Source organism: Danaus plexippus, chromosome 15 (assembly GCF_018135715.1).
Source record: "Danaus plexippus chromosome 15, MEX_DaPlex, whole genome shotgun sequence".
NCBI lineage: Eukaryota > Metazoa > Arthropoda > Insecta > Lepidoptera > Nymphalidae > Danaus > Danaus plexippus.
In genome coordinates this window covers 1,282,247-1,296,853 of record NC_083547.1, presented here as the reverse complement: position 1 = coordinate 1,296,853, position 14,607 = coordinate 1,282,247, and the positions used below count along the sequence as shown (strand labels likewise).

Here is a 14,607-nt window from a genome sequence, read left to right as displayed (position 1 = left end):
AAACGTGTTTGCCTGTTCTAAACGGAACGAATTTAACAAAAAAAAAGTATCTAAACGTCTATGTCAAATTTGACATTTGTTGTTATCATATTATATGACGACGTATCACGGATTTTTTGTTTATTTTTATTTCTAGTTTTCAACTTTTCACCATTAAGATCAGTGATTAGTAACGTAGTAGACGTGTTGTCAATAAGAATCGCTATAAACATCGTCATTGTTTAATTCTCATTACGTTTGTGATCTGATAAGATTTAAAATATCAGCTCTGTGTTATTTCTTGTTTTATTTAGTGTGGTGGAGTGCAGTGAACTGAATTAATTGCTTGAAAAAAATATTTGCTTGCATAATAATGAACTTATCTTTCGCCGGTTGTGGATTTCTTGGCATTTACCATGTTGGTGTTGCAGTGTGTCTTAAAAAATATGCACCTCATTTGCTCATAGGGAAAATTTCAGGAGCTTCTTTTGGCGCAGTATCAGCCTGCTGTTTGCTCTGTGATTTGCCTATTGGTGAGTTATAATAATTATAACTGTTAGAAATATTTAATCATGATTTCAAATAATTTTTCAACCAAAAGAATTTAAATTAAATTACCCATGTCATTAAAACAATTTAAAAAACAATAGTTCATTGATTTTGAAAACAAAACTCCATTAAAATAAAGTAAATACTCATATTACTTACTAGCACCGGTCGGATAAAGGATTGTTTCAAATAAAGAGATCATAAATTGAAATGACTCCTACAATATGTCATATGTGCCTTAAAATTTTCATATAATTTTAATTTCATATAAGACACTATTACTTATAAGATAAGAAGCCACATCATAAGTGATTTTCTAATATGAATTTTACTTATTTTGCTTACCAAATTCACCTACATGATGGACGGACAAGAAATTGTTGTGGTTGAACCCAATAATAATTTCACCTAACACACCTTTAAATCAGCTTAATATGACATTAGCATGTTAATTTAAAACGATGATAAGACGCTGGATTTTCAAGTAAATATTTATAATATTTATCAAAATTTTACCGTCGTGTAGTAAATAATACTCCCAGATACTCCGTGTTGATAAAAACTAAAATACTATTACAAACAAAGAGACAGCGTTTCCATAACTTGATAATTTAAATATTCGGTATCGTCCTTCTACTGCTTGGTATTAATATTATAAAGGTATACCTAAGTTATAAAAGCTTTGTACAAATTGTTTTTTTTTTTCATCAAATAGTACCTCATGCTTAGATTTCCTTTGTTAAAAGAAATATTATGGTATATATGCTGTATTTTTGATATAATCTGTATTGTAAGCTTGAAATTATTAATCGAAGTTTATTTTTTAAAACCTTAATTTTATTGCGGTTTTTGTATTAACTTTACTGTTTGATGATGATAGTCTTTTGTCTTTTTTGCATTGATTCCTTTTATTTCTTGAATAATTTTTTTTAATAAAATTTTAAAATTTTTAATAATTTGACACAAAATATCCTGTCTACAAAATATGTATTTGTAAACAACAGATTGGACTCCCACGGAAAGCCTACAATGTTTCTTCATGAAATATTTTTTTTTTAGTTTTAACAAACATTGTTTAGCATGTTTCAAAAACAATTTAACACTTGCGACATTGATTGGCAACATTTAAAATATAAGGCAAACATGGTCCTTGTTTTAATGCCTAACTTCATTACCTCCTTTGTTATGGCTGAAATAAATTTTAAATCTAATAATTTTTTTGTATACTGTCTTCTATTATTGCTAAATTATTGCAGAAAATAAATTGATATACCAGTTATAGAAAAATATCTTGTATTGGCATAGGTATAGGTATAACCAAATATGATTGTTGTAGGCGAGATAACGAGCGACGTTTTGAGGGTGGTTAGTGAAGCGAGGGCGGGATCCCTTGGACCGTTCAGTCCTTCATTTAGCATTCAAAATGTACTTCTGGACAGTATGCAGAAGTATCTTCCCCATGACGCTCATAAAATCGTCAGTGGGAAGCTCCATATATCGCTTACCCGGGTTTACGATGGCAAGAACGTAATTGTCACGGATTTTCCTACGAGAGAGGATTTGTTGCAAGTAAGTGTTACCAGTTTTATCATTTCTTTCATGTATACCAAATTCTACGTGATATCAGTTTTGATATGCTTCTGAAAACGTTGTTGTTTATTGATAAGATTTAAGTTCGTAATACAAAACGATAAAATGTTACCACGTCTAATTCACTTTCTATATATAGACGCTAAGTTATTTATTTATGGTTTTGTAGGCTCTGCTAGCGTCATGTTTCGTGCCAGTTTTCTCCGGGATGCTGCCGCCCCGGTTTCACGGTATAAGGTACATGGACGGAGGGTTCAGTGATAATTTACCCGTTTTGGATGAAAATACGATAACCGTCAGTCCTTTCTGCGGCGAAAGTGACATCTGTCCTAGAGACCTTAGCTCGCAATTATTCCATGTACGTCTTGAATAATCTAATAATATTGATTTTCTTTATGTTATGTTCTTATTTTAAAAAAACTATCCTCACGCAGGTGAATCTAGCCAATACCAGCATAGAACTGTCCAAGCAAAACATAAACCGTCTCGCTAGGATTCTATTTCCACCAAAACCTGAGGTTCTCAGCAATATGTGTAAGCAAGGTTTCGACGATGCTCTCCGCTTCCTACACAGAAACAACATGATAAGCTGCACTAGGTAATTGAATATTAGCTTGGCTTTATTCCTGTTGTTTGGTGATTTTAAAGGAACTTAAGCATTATATCGTAACATGACATTTCGCCAGATGTCTTGCTGTTCAATCGACCTACCAGTTACAAGATGTTCTCGATGATAAGACGTATGATTACGATCCCGAATGCGAGGAATGTAAAACACACAGGCAGGTAAGATGGTGGAGATCCCTTCTCTCAGTGATTGTGTTCCACAAAAACTTGTTAGGACCAAAGCATCCAAAAAACTGTTTAACTTTGATCATCATCACCAAAAGTGAGTCAGATATCTTTGATTGTCCCTTCCAGGATGTTACCGACGACATCATCTCTCGTTCCCATAGAGGTTTCTGTCAATCCATCAGTTTTTCTGTACTCCAGCTTGTTTCCAGGACGCTCTAGTGGATGATCTCCCGGACACAGTGATGACAATCTTCCAGAACGCTATCGAGTCCGCCAACACCGGCCTCGTCAACTGGGTCATGAGACAGAGAGGCATGCGATGTGTTTCACTACTGACGCTGCCGTACAGGGTCCCAGTGGACGTCATGTACGCTACATTTACCAAGTGAGTTTATATTTTTTACATATGTATATATTATTTTTGATAATTTATTTATAAATTTCAATTTGATGAACACGATCATCATTTCGATCTTCACCAATGTAATCGGTTATTTCTGGTTATGAGCGTTTTTGTTGGCTAGCATTGAGTTTGGTCGTTTTGGAACTTGTAGCGGTTGTTTCTCGTTTGTGATTCCTCTTCTAAACATAAACACTTAATTGGGATGAAAATATGAAATGTTTGTCGTATTTTATTTCGATGAAAGTGTCCAACATGAAAACTGATAACAAATTTTTTGTCATCTATATGATACATTTTTTTTATAATATTTCACCCAACATGATAATTTTTGCGTGTCTCCTTTTTTTCTTTATTTGAAAAATTGAGTTCAATTGAAAATGTATACAAGCCTTTATATATTTTTTTCGTGTCTAAAATCGAGATCAGTTTGAGCTTGATAACTGCCAGTAATGAATACTGTGAGTGTGTGACGGTCTTCTAACTGATCTTGGACGTTTTTAATTCGTTGTTTCTTGATGATTCATGATTTTATTAACTTGACATATGTAGGAATATCGTCTTTGGCTGATATTGTCTACATTATCATGAGCTATTACGGGGAACATTTGACGGCATCGTGCTATGTTAATACTCTGACGATATTGTCTTGGAGGACGTAACGTTTGTCACAGCCATACATTGTTACAGTATAGAAGATTAATCAACATTTGCTATGAGTGTTTCCACAGATATCGCATGTCCCTTAACGCTTTAAATTTTAGTTATATCGGTGATAAAGTAGAGAGGCATGCGGCACAGTTCGAGGTGATGGGGAATTTGCGTGTTCTTAGGAAGAGATGTATCCGACACAACAATGTTATGACTAGGTTAGTGTCAATTTTGATACTTGGTGGAGGATTTTTCTATAGCTTGCTTATTTTTTTTTGTTCTGGCTATTGTTGTTAGCCCTGTGGCTTTGACAGCGTCATCGAGATAGTGGGCGGGTGTTGAGACCCTTGCTTGCTTATGTACTGAAGTGTATCAAGTCTGGTCTGTTAATAGATCGCTTTTAATTGTACTATGTTTGGGTGACTCACCGTTCTGTAACTAAGTCTTTGTGTTCTCCAGTTCGCAGCTAATACTGACAGTTTTTGATGTATGTGAGTGTTAAGTTTTGATTCTGATGCACTTTTTTTTTTTTTGGGTTTAATATTTGTCTTATTTGGTGAAGGTTCAGATACCGTAATATTTATTACATTAAACTAAAAAAATATATAATTTGTATAACATTTTAAATTAACGTCGGATGAATTTTTAGTAAAAAAAAAAATAAAAAACAAATACATTTTATATAAATTATTTTTTATTATAGAATGACGATAATCAAATGACCTCGAGGTTCTACTGATATCGAAGTAAAACCACAATAAAATCCTAGCTTTATTTGATAACACATCCAACAACGTATCGTAATTTCCTGTTTTTCAGTTTTGTTAACTTTTTTTTTTGTTTAAAAACTTAACTTTTGTTAAAAAAAAAACATATCCTGCCAGTGTTATAAATGCGAATGTGTTTATAAAAAAAAAAGGTTAAATAATTTGCGGGAATGTCCTAGCGGTATAAAAAATATATATCTTATAGGTAAAAGGGTATTCTTGTTTATTTCATAAAATTGTCTTCATTAAGAGAAATTGTTAAAACAAGTTCTACAGCTTTCTCTGCGTTTATCGACCGGTTCTATGCCTCGACATTGTATGCAACTTCATTTATTGGATAAGCCGCATTTTAAATTAAAAACACTTTATTTACCTAAATAAGTAAAGCTAATTTTATGCCATTTATACCTATTATAGTATTTTATACCTATGGCAACAGTTGATAATATTGTGATTCGTTTGATGCATGGCAAGTCAGAAAAATATGAAATAAAGTAGATAAAGAATTATAAACCTTTTTAATAAATACTGAAGATGTCGGTTCGGTGTTGATTGTTGATGTTGATGTTGATTGATATGGAACAGTGCCATGAAAAATGATGGAAGCGTTCATGATAATATTTTTTCAAAATGTTACATTAAAATAATATTGCCTTATCTACATCCATAGCGACAAATCGTGAATGGATGGTCAAAACAGAACCAATCAACCAACTGTGTGATCAACCAGTCATTAAACCAATCTGTCCGTATAACCATATCATTTATTTCCATAAATTCTGATACAAGTATGAACATTCTGTAGATTCGTAGCATGCACACCAAAGATGAGCAAGACCCTGTGGAAGGTTAGTTGGCAGATTGCTCGTCAGTTACACGGGTTCCTGTACTCGGCTCCCGACCGTTCGGAGGCTGCGCGGATATACTACAAGCTAAGTCAGGAACACCGCGACGAACATCGTCTGGACAGGAGGTAAGCGAGACTGCCATCATTAAAAATAAGACTTCCACCATCTGGAGACGTTCCCAAAAACTAACAAATACGAAATTTACTAAGAGGTTTTTTCTACTAATCAATTTTAACTTATTCTTCCGATGGCTTTAACATTTTTTTATCTGCTGATTAGAGTCGATATAAATAACTTAACAAAAGGATTTCCTCAATATATTTTTTGTTTTATTATTTTTACTTAGTTTTATTAAGTCGAATGTTCTCGATGTTAACCATACAGATATAAAACAGATATATTTTATGCATCAACAATCATCGCAGCTGTTCTTGGTGATGTTCTTTAACTATATGTATATGTATATTCAGGTTACAAAAATATTAGAAGTATTTTAAACGGAACAAGTCATATTCTATTGAATCAAATCACGTCTATAGTCTCGAGGAGTATTGTATATTTTTCAAGGTTGCCATTAAAAGAACGAGCTGAGAAATTACAAAAACAATTTTGTATGCTTAGTCTAAGTTCGCATGGCCACACTAGATACAGAGCGTTTTCAGTTTTCATAGACAAATCTTCGCATTTTATAGTATTAACGTAGGTTATTTAATGAGAAACGGGAAACGCTTCGTTTGTAGTGTAACAATGAAAACCTGGAATAAGCGTGCTAATCTTATTTCTAAACCATGAATGATATATAAAATTTTTATTCCACAGTTCAGAAATCAAAATAAATATTATGTTACCAAGAGTTATGTAAAGTCGGCTTTGTGGATCAGACTATTTTCACTACAACTATAGTTGTTTACAGCGAAATTTTAGTCCCTATTGGATCTAACAATGTTTGAAATAAAAAATATCGTCTCCGTACTTTGGACCTTTTTCATGACCGCTCACTGAGATTTCTAAGCACATTTTGTATTACTTATTGTATATATCTATAAATTAAAAATAAATAAATACGTGGCCTTTGTAATTTTTATCTCGGAAAAAAGTATCTGATGTATACTGATGAAATATATTTTACAACGAATCGTTTTAAAAGAAAACTTAAACACAAATATAGAATTACAAGTGTAAAATATTTCGTGTACAAAAAGTTACGTTTTCACGGAGCAATCACCTTATCATTTATCTACAGATCAATTAGACGTATCTTTGTAGTTTTCAGACGCGTATTAAATGTGTTATGATAAATTATATTACATAATATTAAAGAAAATATTATATATGAGCGGAGTTTATTATTGCGGGACACGTATTTATATGCATATGTGAAATTCACGTAAAAAGATAATGGATGAGTAATCATGTCCGCATCCAAGCGTAATTTCGTTTCACCTAATGACATTCGCAAACAAATATTATTTTTATTTAATAAAATTTCACATGCACGTAAAATGTATGCATATTTAAAGTATTATAAATTGCATGATGTTATCTTTTTGATGAATTTACTTTATTATCGGTTTAAATTACGTTCAAAATCTAATCAAACGTGACCTTCAGATGACAATAATTATCATAATCAGATCTACTTTAATAGAAATGTTGGCGTTGTTTGAAAAATTATGTCGTAATAATATAATAAGTGTAATTAAATCTATGCTGTCCAAGCGTTGTGAATGTTTGATTTTTTTATTAATTTTTTTTTTGCACAACAGTTGCAATGCTGTCCGTTAAAATCGTATATTGTGTCTAGAACATACCGTCGAAATTTCATAAGGATATTATTTCGGTCGAAGTCCAATCATTCTTTCAACATGATTAACATTGAAATGTGTTATCGCTGTATCAAAGTTTATTGCCGTGTATCGGTTAATCCGCGAGTGTCAATAACTTTCGGAACTAACGTAATGACCTTATGTGCTGTCAAACGACATATTATTTATCACGCGATAATCTATTTTATTGTATTTCGTCCCACTTACGGTTTCAGAACGTACAGTGATGTAAAACTTTTATTTTAATCGATAAATGCATTGTAAAATGATCCTATTTTTCTTGAAGTTAACTTCTTTTTTTATATGGTAATGGTAAAGGTACGTATGTGTATTTGAAACACAAAAGCGGTTGGAATCTACCTACATATTACATTTGGATGACGTTTAGTCGCTGTCCAAACCATAGACTATATGAATATACATACTTTATATTTTTTATCTGTGTATTTTTTGTTTAGACCAAAAAATATAAATGATAATTAAAATGTGGTATATTTGTTATTTTAGCTGTCGAAAAATTTTTCCAGACAAAATTGGTTTAGTAAAATGAATATTTATAAGAAACTGATTCTACGTTGGTATAAATAAAAATATATCTAACATTATATCTATATAAAATTAAGTAATAAAGAGACGAAAATAAACTATCTCTGGAAACAATTATCATCTTTAAAGCTACGAATATGAAAAAAATATATAAGTATTATTCAATATATTTACACTTTTTAAGAAAAATATATATAAAATAAATTACGTTAAATTGTACGCAAAGTTACTATATCTATTTAATATATTTTTAAACAGACCATTTATTGTAATTGGCAACACCAATGTTATCTTTACGCCATATGTATTATTTTCACAATCTATTCCCCAGGTCTTGTTTTCGAAGAAATTTATTGTTTAATTTAATCACGAAACATTGTAACATTATCTCGAAAAAATAGTCTCTAAAATCTAATTATGGACGGAGTGTATTCAAGAATTGATCGCAGGAGATTAGAATGATACTGACAAAGGGGTTATTTCGTACGTAAAAAACAATTAAAATGAACCCTTGAAACAAAACCTTCCAGCTACATTATGTATTTATTTGAGGGAAATATTGCACAAGTTATATAAATATATATATTTCTGTTGAATTTTAAGTATTCATTGAATAAATGATTAATATTTACTAGGCATTCCAATTAACTCTTAAGGTCTGGGTAACTGGTAACTCTAATTTGAAGTTCTGGGAATGTTTAAGTTTTCATACAAACTGATAGTTCAACAAATGCTATCATATTCAGAACATGGATGTCTTAATACAAGAATACTCGTGCTGTAGGAATATCTACGGATAATTATTCTATATTAAATAATCTAGAGATTACTTGTCACATGTCAGGGAACTAAAGTTACGATTAAAAAAAAATCAGTATGAAACACTTTTAATAAAGTATACTGTAGGGTCTGACACCATCCGACAGGACAAGGAGTGAACGAAAAATAATATTTTAAATTTTCTAACATATGTTCAGGTCTGAGGTCAAAAATATTTTTAACTTCTAAGCACACCGACCACTATTGTCTATTGTCTATTGTCTATAAATATCACGAACACATTATGTTATGTGTTTTCGCACAAAAAAATTCAGTCACCTAACATCAGTTTTGGCAAGGAAAGTTATGATAGCGTTATCAGCGGCGCACTTCCACTGATAATATAAATTGTGTCATGATACCGACCCCGCTGTGACGAAGACGTCACACGATATCGGGGCTAAGGGTTCAGATCGGATGGAAGTTTAAGGATAAATACGGGGTTTTTTAATAATAACAATTGTTTTTTTTTTATAACATAGTAATTACTACGGTTCGTATTCTTAGTACAAGTTTTACACCGTTACTATAGACTAAGCGTTTCCCGTTTCCCATTTGTATACATTAATATTGTAAATTGTGAATGAAAACCTATTCACGCGACGTATATTATGTGACAATGCATTACATGGGGCAAGCATAAATTTTACATCCGAGATCACCGTGTAGTATTATTATTCAAGTCTCTTCTAAATCATAATAAATTTAAATTTATTTTAATTTATACCATTTATTTATTATTTAAATTATGCATACGTCAAAATTCGTTGTTTTATGACAACCATAGCAAGATATTATCGCGCAAAAAAAAAAAAATGTATTAAAATTTATATTTTATTTATGATTAGTTGTAATAAAAACATCTCTAAATATTTAGAAATCAAAACGAAAGCCTAATATTCCTTTGCCTGTTTCTAATTGCTCCGTTTATAATTAATTGCAAATTACGTCTATTGTTCTTTGGTTGGGATTATTAAGATAAATATTTGCATATTACAAGCAAGTTTATCTCGGCTATTACTCTTACGTAACAACTAACATGTTACTGTCATTTAATATTTAAAAAGAAATATTCTTATATATGAATCTTGTTGTGACAAACGATGTTGCTATTATTCGTCAGTAAAACAAAAGAGCGTTAGAACATAATAAATTCTTCATTGTCTATGATGATATCACAAAGAAATATTTATTAGGAAAATGTCTTAGTTTTTATTCAAGGTCGATTATAATTATTTTTCTTAGATATACTTTAATTAATTGATCTATATCTAAATATTATTATTAAAAAGACGTTGTTTATTATACAATTTTAATTATGACGTCACACGTTAAGATATCGCTGTCAGTATAAATTAACGGTTCAAAAACAATGATTTTTTTTATTATTATCTAATTTTATATAAATCATATATATGTATTACAAATACTATATTCCTTATACTCTAGTACTGGTCCCATACACATTTAATTACAAAAATCAGTAAAGCTATAGAATGTTAGCATTACATCAATAAGGGGTCAACACTTTTTGGTTATGCAATCTTTCAATCAGAAAACAAAAGAAATATTTGTTATAAAATACTCGTACTATAAACAGTTCCAATCAGAATCTAATAAGTTCTAGCAAAATGAAAGCCAATTTGTTTTCAAGAATAGGATAATGTATCGTCATGTTGATGTTTAAAACGCAAAGGAATTACATTAAAATTAGCATAAAAATTAAGTAATTTAAAAATACATTAAGAATATATATGTTCCAGGCGTGCGAGCGAGTTGCGCGTGACGTATAACGATATGCCGGCGGAGGCAGACACGTTTGAGCACATCCTGAACGTGACCGCTCACAATGACGCTCTACTCGCCTACTACTATCTGGACAGTGACAATAAGGTAAGAACGAGAACTAGGAAAATGGAAGGCATCGTATGTAGACACAGAATCGTTATTTGGAACTATTTAATTAAGAATTTCCAGCTATCTTATAAATCTAACATTAAAAAAAATTAAAACTATCGTAACGTGATGATACAGTCATTAAAACTAGGTTCCGAACGCACGATATTGACTTTAATAATAAAAAAAATTGTAGAAGTCAAACTTCGTTATGTTGGAATGAGAGGGAGGGGTAGAAATCGATTTTTAAGGAATTTTTAGTGTTTGTTTAAGACAAATTTTATTAACATATTACTTACTATAGTCACTATTGATTGCCTGCATACGTTCGAGCGCCAAACATACTCTCTCGCTCTCTCTCTCCCCCCCCCCACCCCCTAGAGCGTTAAACGTTCAACGCAACCGTGTTGGAAGTCGCATTAGAAGATTCAAGTTTCACTTTAAAAAAACGAATCTCAATTAACACAAAAGCATTACACGCATGTAATGTGCACGTCTTGTTAAGCTTATGTTTACCTGAAATAAACAAATATCTTACTATAATACTAACCCTTTGAATTTTGAATTTGACCTGAAATGGATTTTAATGTTTGTAATACAATTTGTTCTATATTCAGATTATAGTTTAGATAATTATCAGGGATTAAAAGTAATTCCATTCTATGGCATTATCTTATAAACACATTAAATATATATATTAATATTAAAAAAAAAATGTTGTTTATTGGTATTTTATTTTGTTTAAATATATATATGAATATTTCTTTCTCCAATAAAATGACGTTACGATAGTGTTGTTCACACGCCGCGCCCTCTGACACCGGTTATCGTTTGTTTGTTACGGTTTTTATTACATATCCATAATATTCATTCAATTACAAAAAAAAAAAAAATCTAAGACGTCAGTCGGAAAAAGGTTATCCGTTTATCGTTATTTTATTACAACACAAAGAAATGAAAAATATATGAACAAAAAAAAAATATAATAACAAATGTAAATGTCATGTGTATTATTGACGGCGGACAAAGCTTGCATATGCAAATGATCCACCATGGTCCAGGTTATGCATGAATGATTCATAGTTTAATTGCGTTGTAGATCAGGATGTTTATTTTTAAGCGGTCCGATGCGTTCATCGCTTATTGTTATGTTCAACTTAACCTTTCACCGGTCGATAGCTGATTCTTTGTTGATGTTAAGTGATGTTTACTAGAATTGCGCAGAAATTAGCACCGCATCGGATAACGGATGCGTCATTGAAGTCCGACGTAAAAAAATTGCACCCATATCTTATAGCTAAAACTATTTTAGAGGGAAAATTAATCTTGAAAGATAATAAATATTTCATTGATACTATGTATGCCTTTGTGTCATGGTAAGAGAAATTACTTTATGTGACAAAAAATTTGATCCATTAAAGATTTTATGTAGTAGAGTAATAATAATGTTTAATCTTCATCAGATGAAGATGACGGAGATCTATGACGTCACTGACGCGGACACCGATGCGGTACAGTCTCCAACCGAGCGTGATGTCAACAAGCAACTCGAGTTCGACAACGATTGGTCGGCAGAACTGATGGCCGACGACGGTAAGGGTCTAACTTTTGATGCTAACTGAATGTAAACCCCCCTCGACCACTATAACGTGAACTGTTATCAATAAAGGCGACTGCTTTAAAAAGATCTCTTCTACGATCGTCAAAACTTCCCAGGATTATTATAGATACAATTTCCCAGTTAGACTGGAATCACCAGGGTTTTAATACAACATGATGACTTAGTAATTATGGAAAATATTTAACTTTGTTAATAAATTACTTCATATTGTTAGTATTTATAGAGCATACAGTAGCCACGTAATTAAATTCTATTTGATATATTAAAGAAGTGTAATATAAGGTTATCTTGGTCGTACAAGTAATAATATTATCTGCTTTACTATCATTTAATACTAAGCTTATGATATCGATAAATCAAAGTGCGATTCAATGAACGCTGTTTTATGAATAATCTTTATAACAAATCGATTCGATCGTTCGTATTATACGTTTGACAATATTAATAATAAAGCACCGTATTACTTTATCCACATACCAATAAAACCTTGACTTATTCTATTTAGTTTACCTTCAGAGAGAATTACATTTTTTTTCATCTACCTATCACAATGTCGCATTACATCCAGGCGCGGAGTAGGATTAAAGTAAAGATGTTTTGTAGGCCAGTCAAGTTCAATATCAGCCATATTGGATTTGACGTCAATGTGCGTCGATCGACAGATTATATTTAATGTTTTCCATAATAATAAAAAAATTCCCTTTAAATTCTAAGATTCCTATCAAAATTGATTCGAAATATGTTTTTTTTTTTTAATTCTCTGCCACACATGTTTTGTATGATTACATTTACTTAAATATCATCTATATCAGGCATAAATCGCCATTTTGAAATCATAGATAATAGTGTTGCTAGCTAGAAAACATTTCTGATAACATCAAATCTTATGAAAAGAGATAAACTGATGTTTTTTTTTGTTTCTAATTATTTTTTTTACCATCCCAGATAGAAAAATCGTGCTCGTGAGTTTTGTGTTTAGTAAAAGATCATAAAAAATCAAGTTCTTTAATATTTTAATGCTAGTAAAGTTATTTTAAGACAATTAAATTGCTACAGACGAACTGGATTTGGATGGTGCTGATGATGATTTAGAAGACAGAAACATATTCTCAGACCCAGAGAGCGAGTGGACCAGACGGCAGTCATTTTCAAACTCTTCCAGTGAAGGAGATCAACCGGAATCAGACAGACAGTGTGTTACTTACACTTATTCCGAATAGTCTAACTGAGTTGTGATACCGCATACCATATGATAATGATATCATAATATGATAAAGGTAGCAACATCAATTCATTCGTTTATTCAGTATGGAAGTGCCAGAATGGTGTGAGGAATAAGAGGTATAAATTAAATTATTGGGGGCAATGGAGTTATGTTATTACAAAAAGTAAAGATTTTTACATTCACTCTACAGTGATTTTGAATGAGAATGATTTTATTTTAAACTTAATATGATTTATGTATTATAAATTTAAACGAGGTTTTATATGACTGAACGTTTTTATAAAGGCTTAGGTTTTTGTTGAAAGGTTTTTGATTATCATTGAATTTTCCTTTAAAAAAAAAATTGTTTAAAAGTTTTGTGTACCTGAAGACTAAATGGACATTACAATGTTTTATTTATTAATGTAGCTAGTTTTATGAACTCATTTTAACATAGTAGTATAAAATTTTAATCTTTTTATATGAAACAAAAAAAAATTCTGACAAAGATGAGTTTGTGGGAATATACATGATGGTGTTAGCTTTAAGCTGTATTGTTACCAAATAAAAACTTTTTTGTTGACATTTATAATCATTTAATTTTTAATATATATATGTATATATTTGTTAAAAAAAAAAACAATATTATATTTTTATCTTACACGAATCATTTTAAGAGTTCTAGTTTTTTGTTACATAAGTTATTGGTGTGGGGGACCATCAATTTTGTACATAAATATTTGATATTTGTATATTGCACATAGAAGATATTAGTGTAATCTAAGCATCTTTGTTACATTTCTATATAAAGAAGTATTTATCTTGTTATACAACATTGTGATTTGTACTGTGTATTTTTAAAACTCACAAGTATAAATAAAAATGTTAAAAAATTATGACTTTTATTCCTTCATATTTTTTAAGAATTATTTGCTACATAACATTTAGGTACATATTTATAATCAGTTATTGTGTAATTTCGTGTTTATTAATAATATTATGCAATCAAAATACATATGATAGCTTTACCTCAGACTCCATCAACCCTTCGTAGAAATATCGTAAGTGTTCAAAATATAAATCTTAGATTCAAACGTATATACAACAACTAAACTC

The 14,607-nt window shown here is 30.8% G+C and overlaps 1 protein-coding gene across 2 annotated transcripts; it reads left to right on the top strand.

The window, feature by feature from the left end:
- The first annotated feature begins 88 nt into the window (after positions 1 to 88).
- Positions 89 to 14,577, top strand: LOC133319258 (1-acylglycerol-3-phosphate O-acyltransferase Pnpla3-like). Of its 2 annotated transcripts, XM_061522996.1 has the most exons (11): positions 89 to 512; positions 1,865 to 2,097; positions 2,288 to 2,476; positions 2,553 to 2,716; positions 2,805 to 2,904; positions 3,123 to 3,298; positions 4,078 to 4,182; positions 5,537 to 5,704; positions 10,534 to 10,663; positions 12,130 to 12,259; positions 13,344 to 14,577. In XM_061522996.1, the coding sequence occupies exons 1-11, from the start codon at positions 353 to 355 to the stop codon at positions 13,505 to 13,507; spliced, it is 1,719 nt and encodes a 572-aa protein (XP_061378980.1). In that variant the 5' UTR covers positions 89 to 352; the 3' UTR covers positions 13,508 to 14,577. The 2 variants fall into 2 exon arrangements, with proteins under 2 accessions (XP_061378980.1, XP_061378981.1); XM_061522997.1 differs by lacking the exon at positions 4,078 to 4,182 and having other exon boundaries at positions 91 to 512.
- The last annotated feature ends 30 nt before the right edge of the window (positions 14,578 to 14,607 follow it).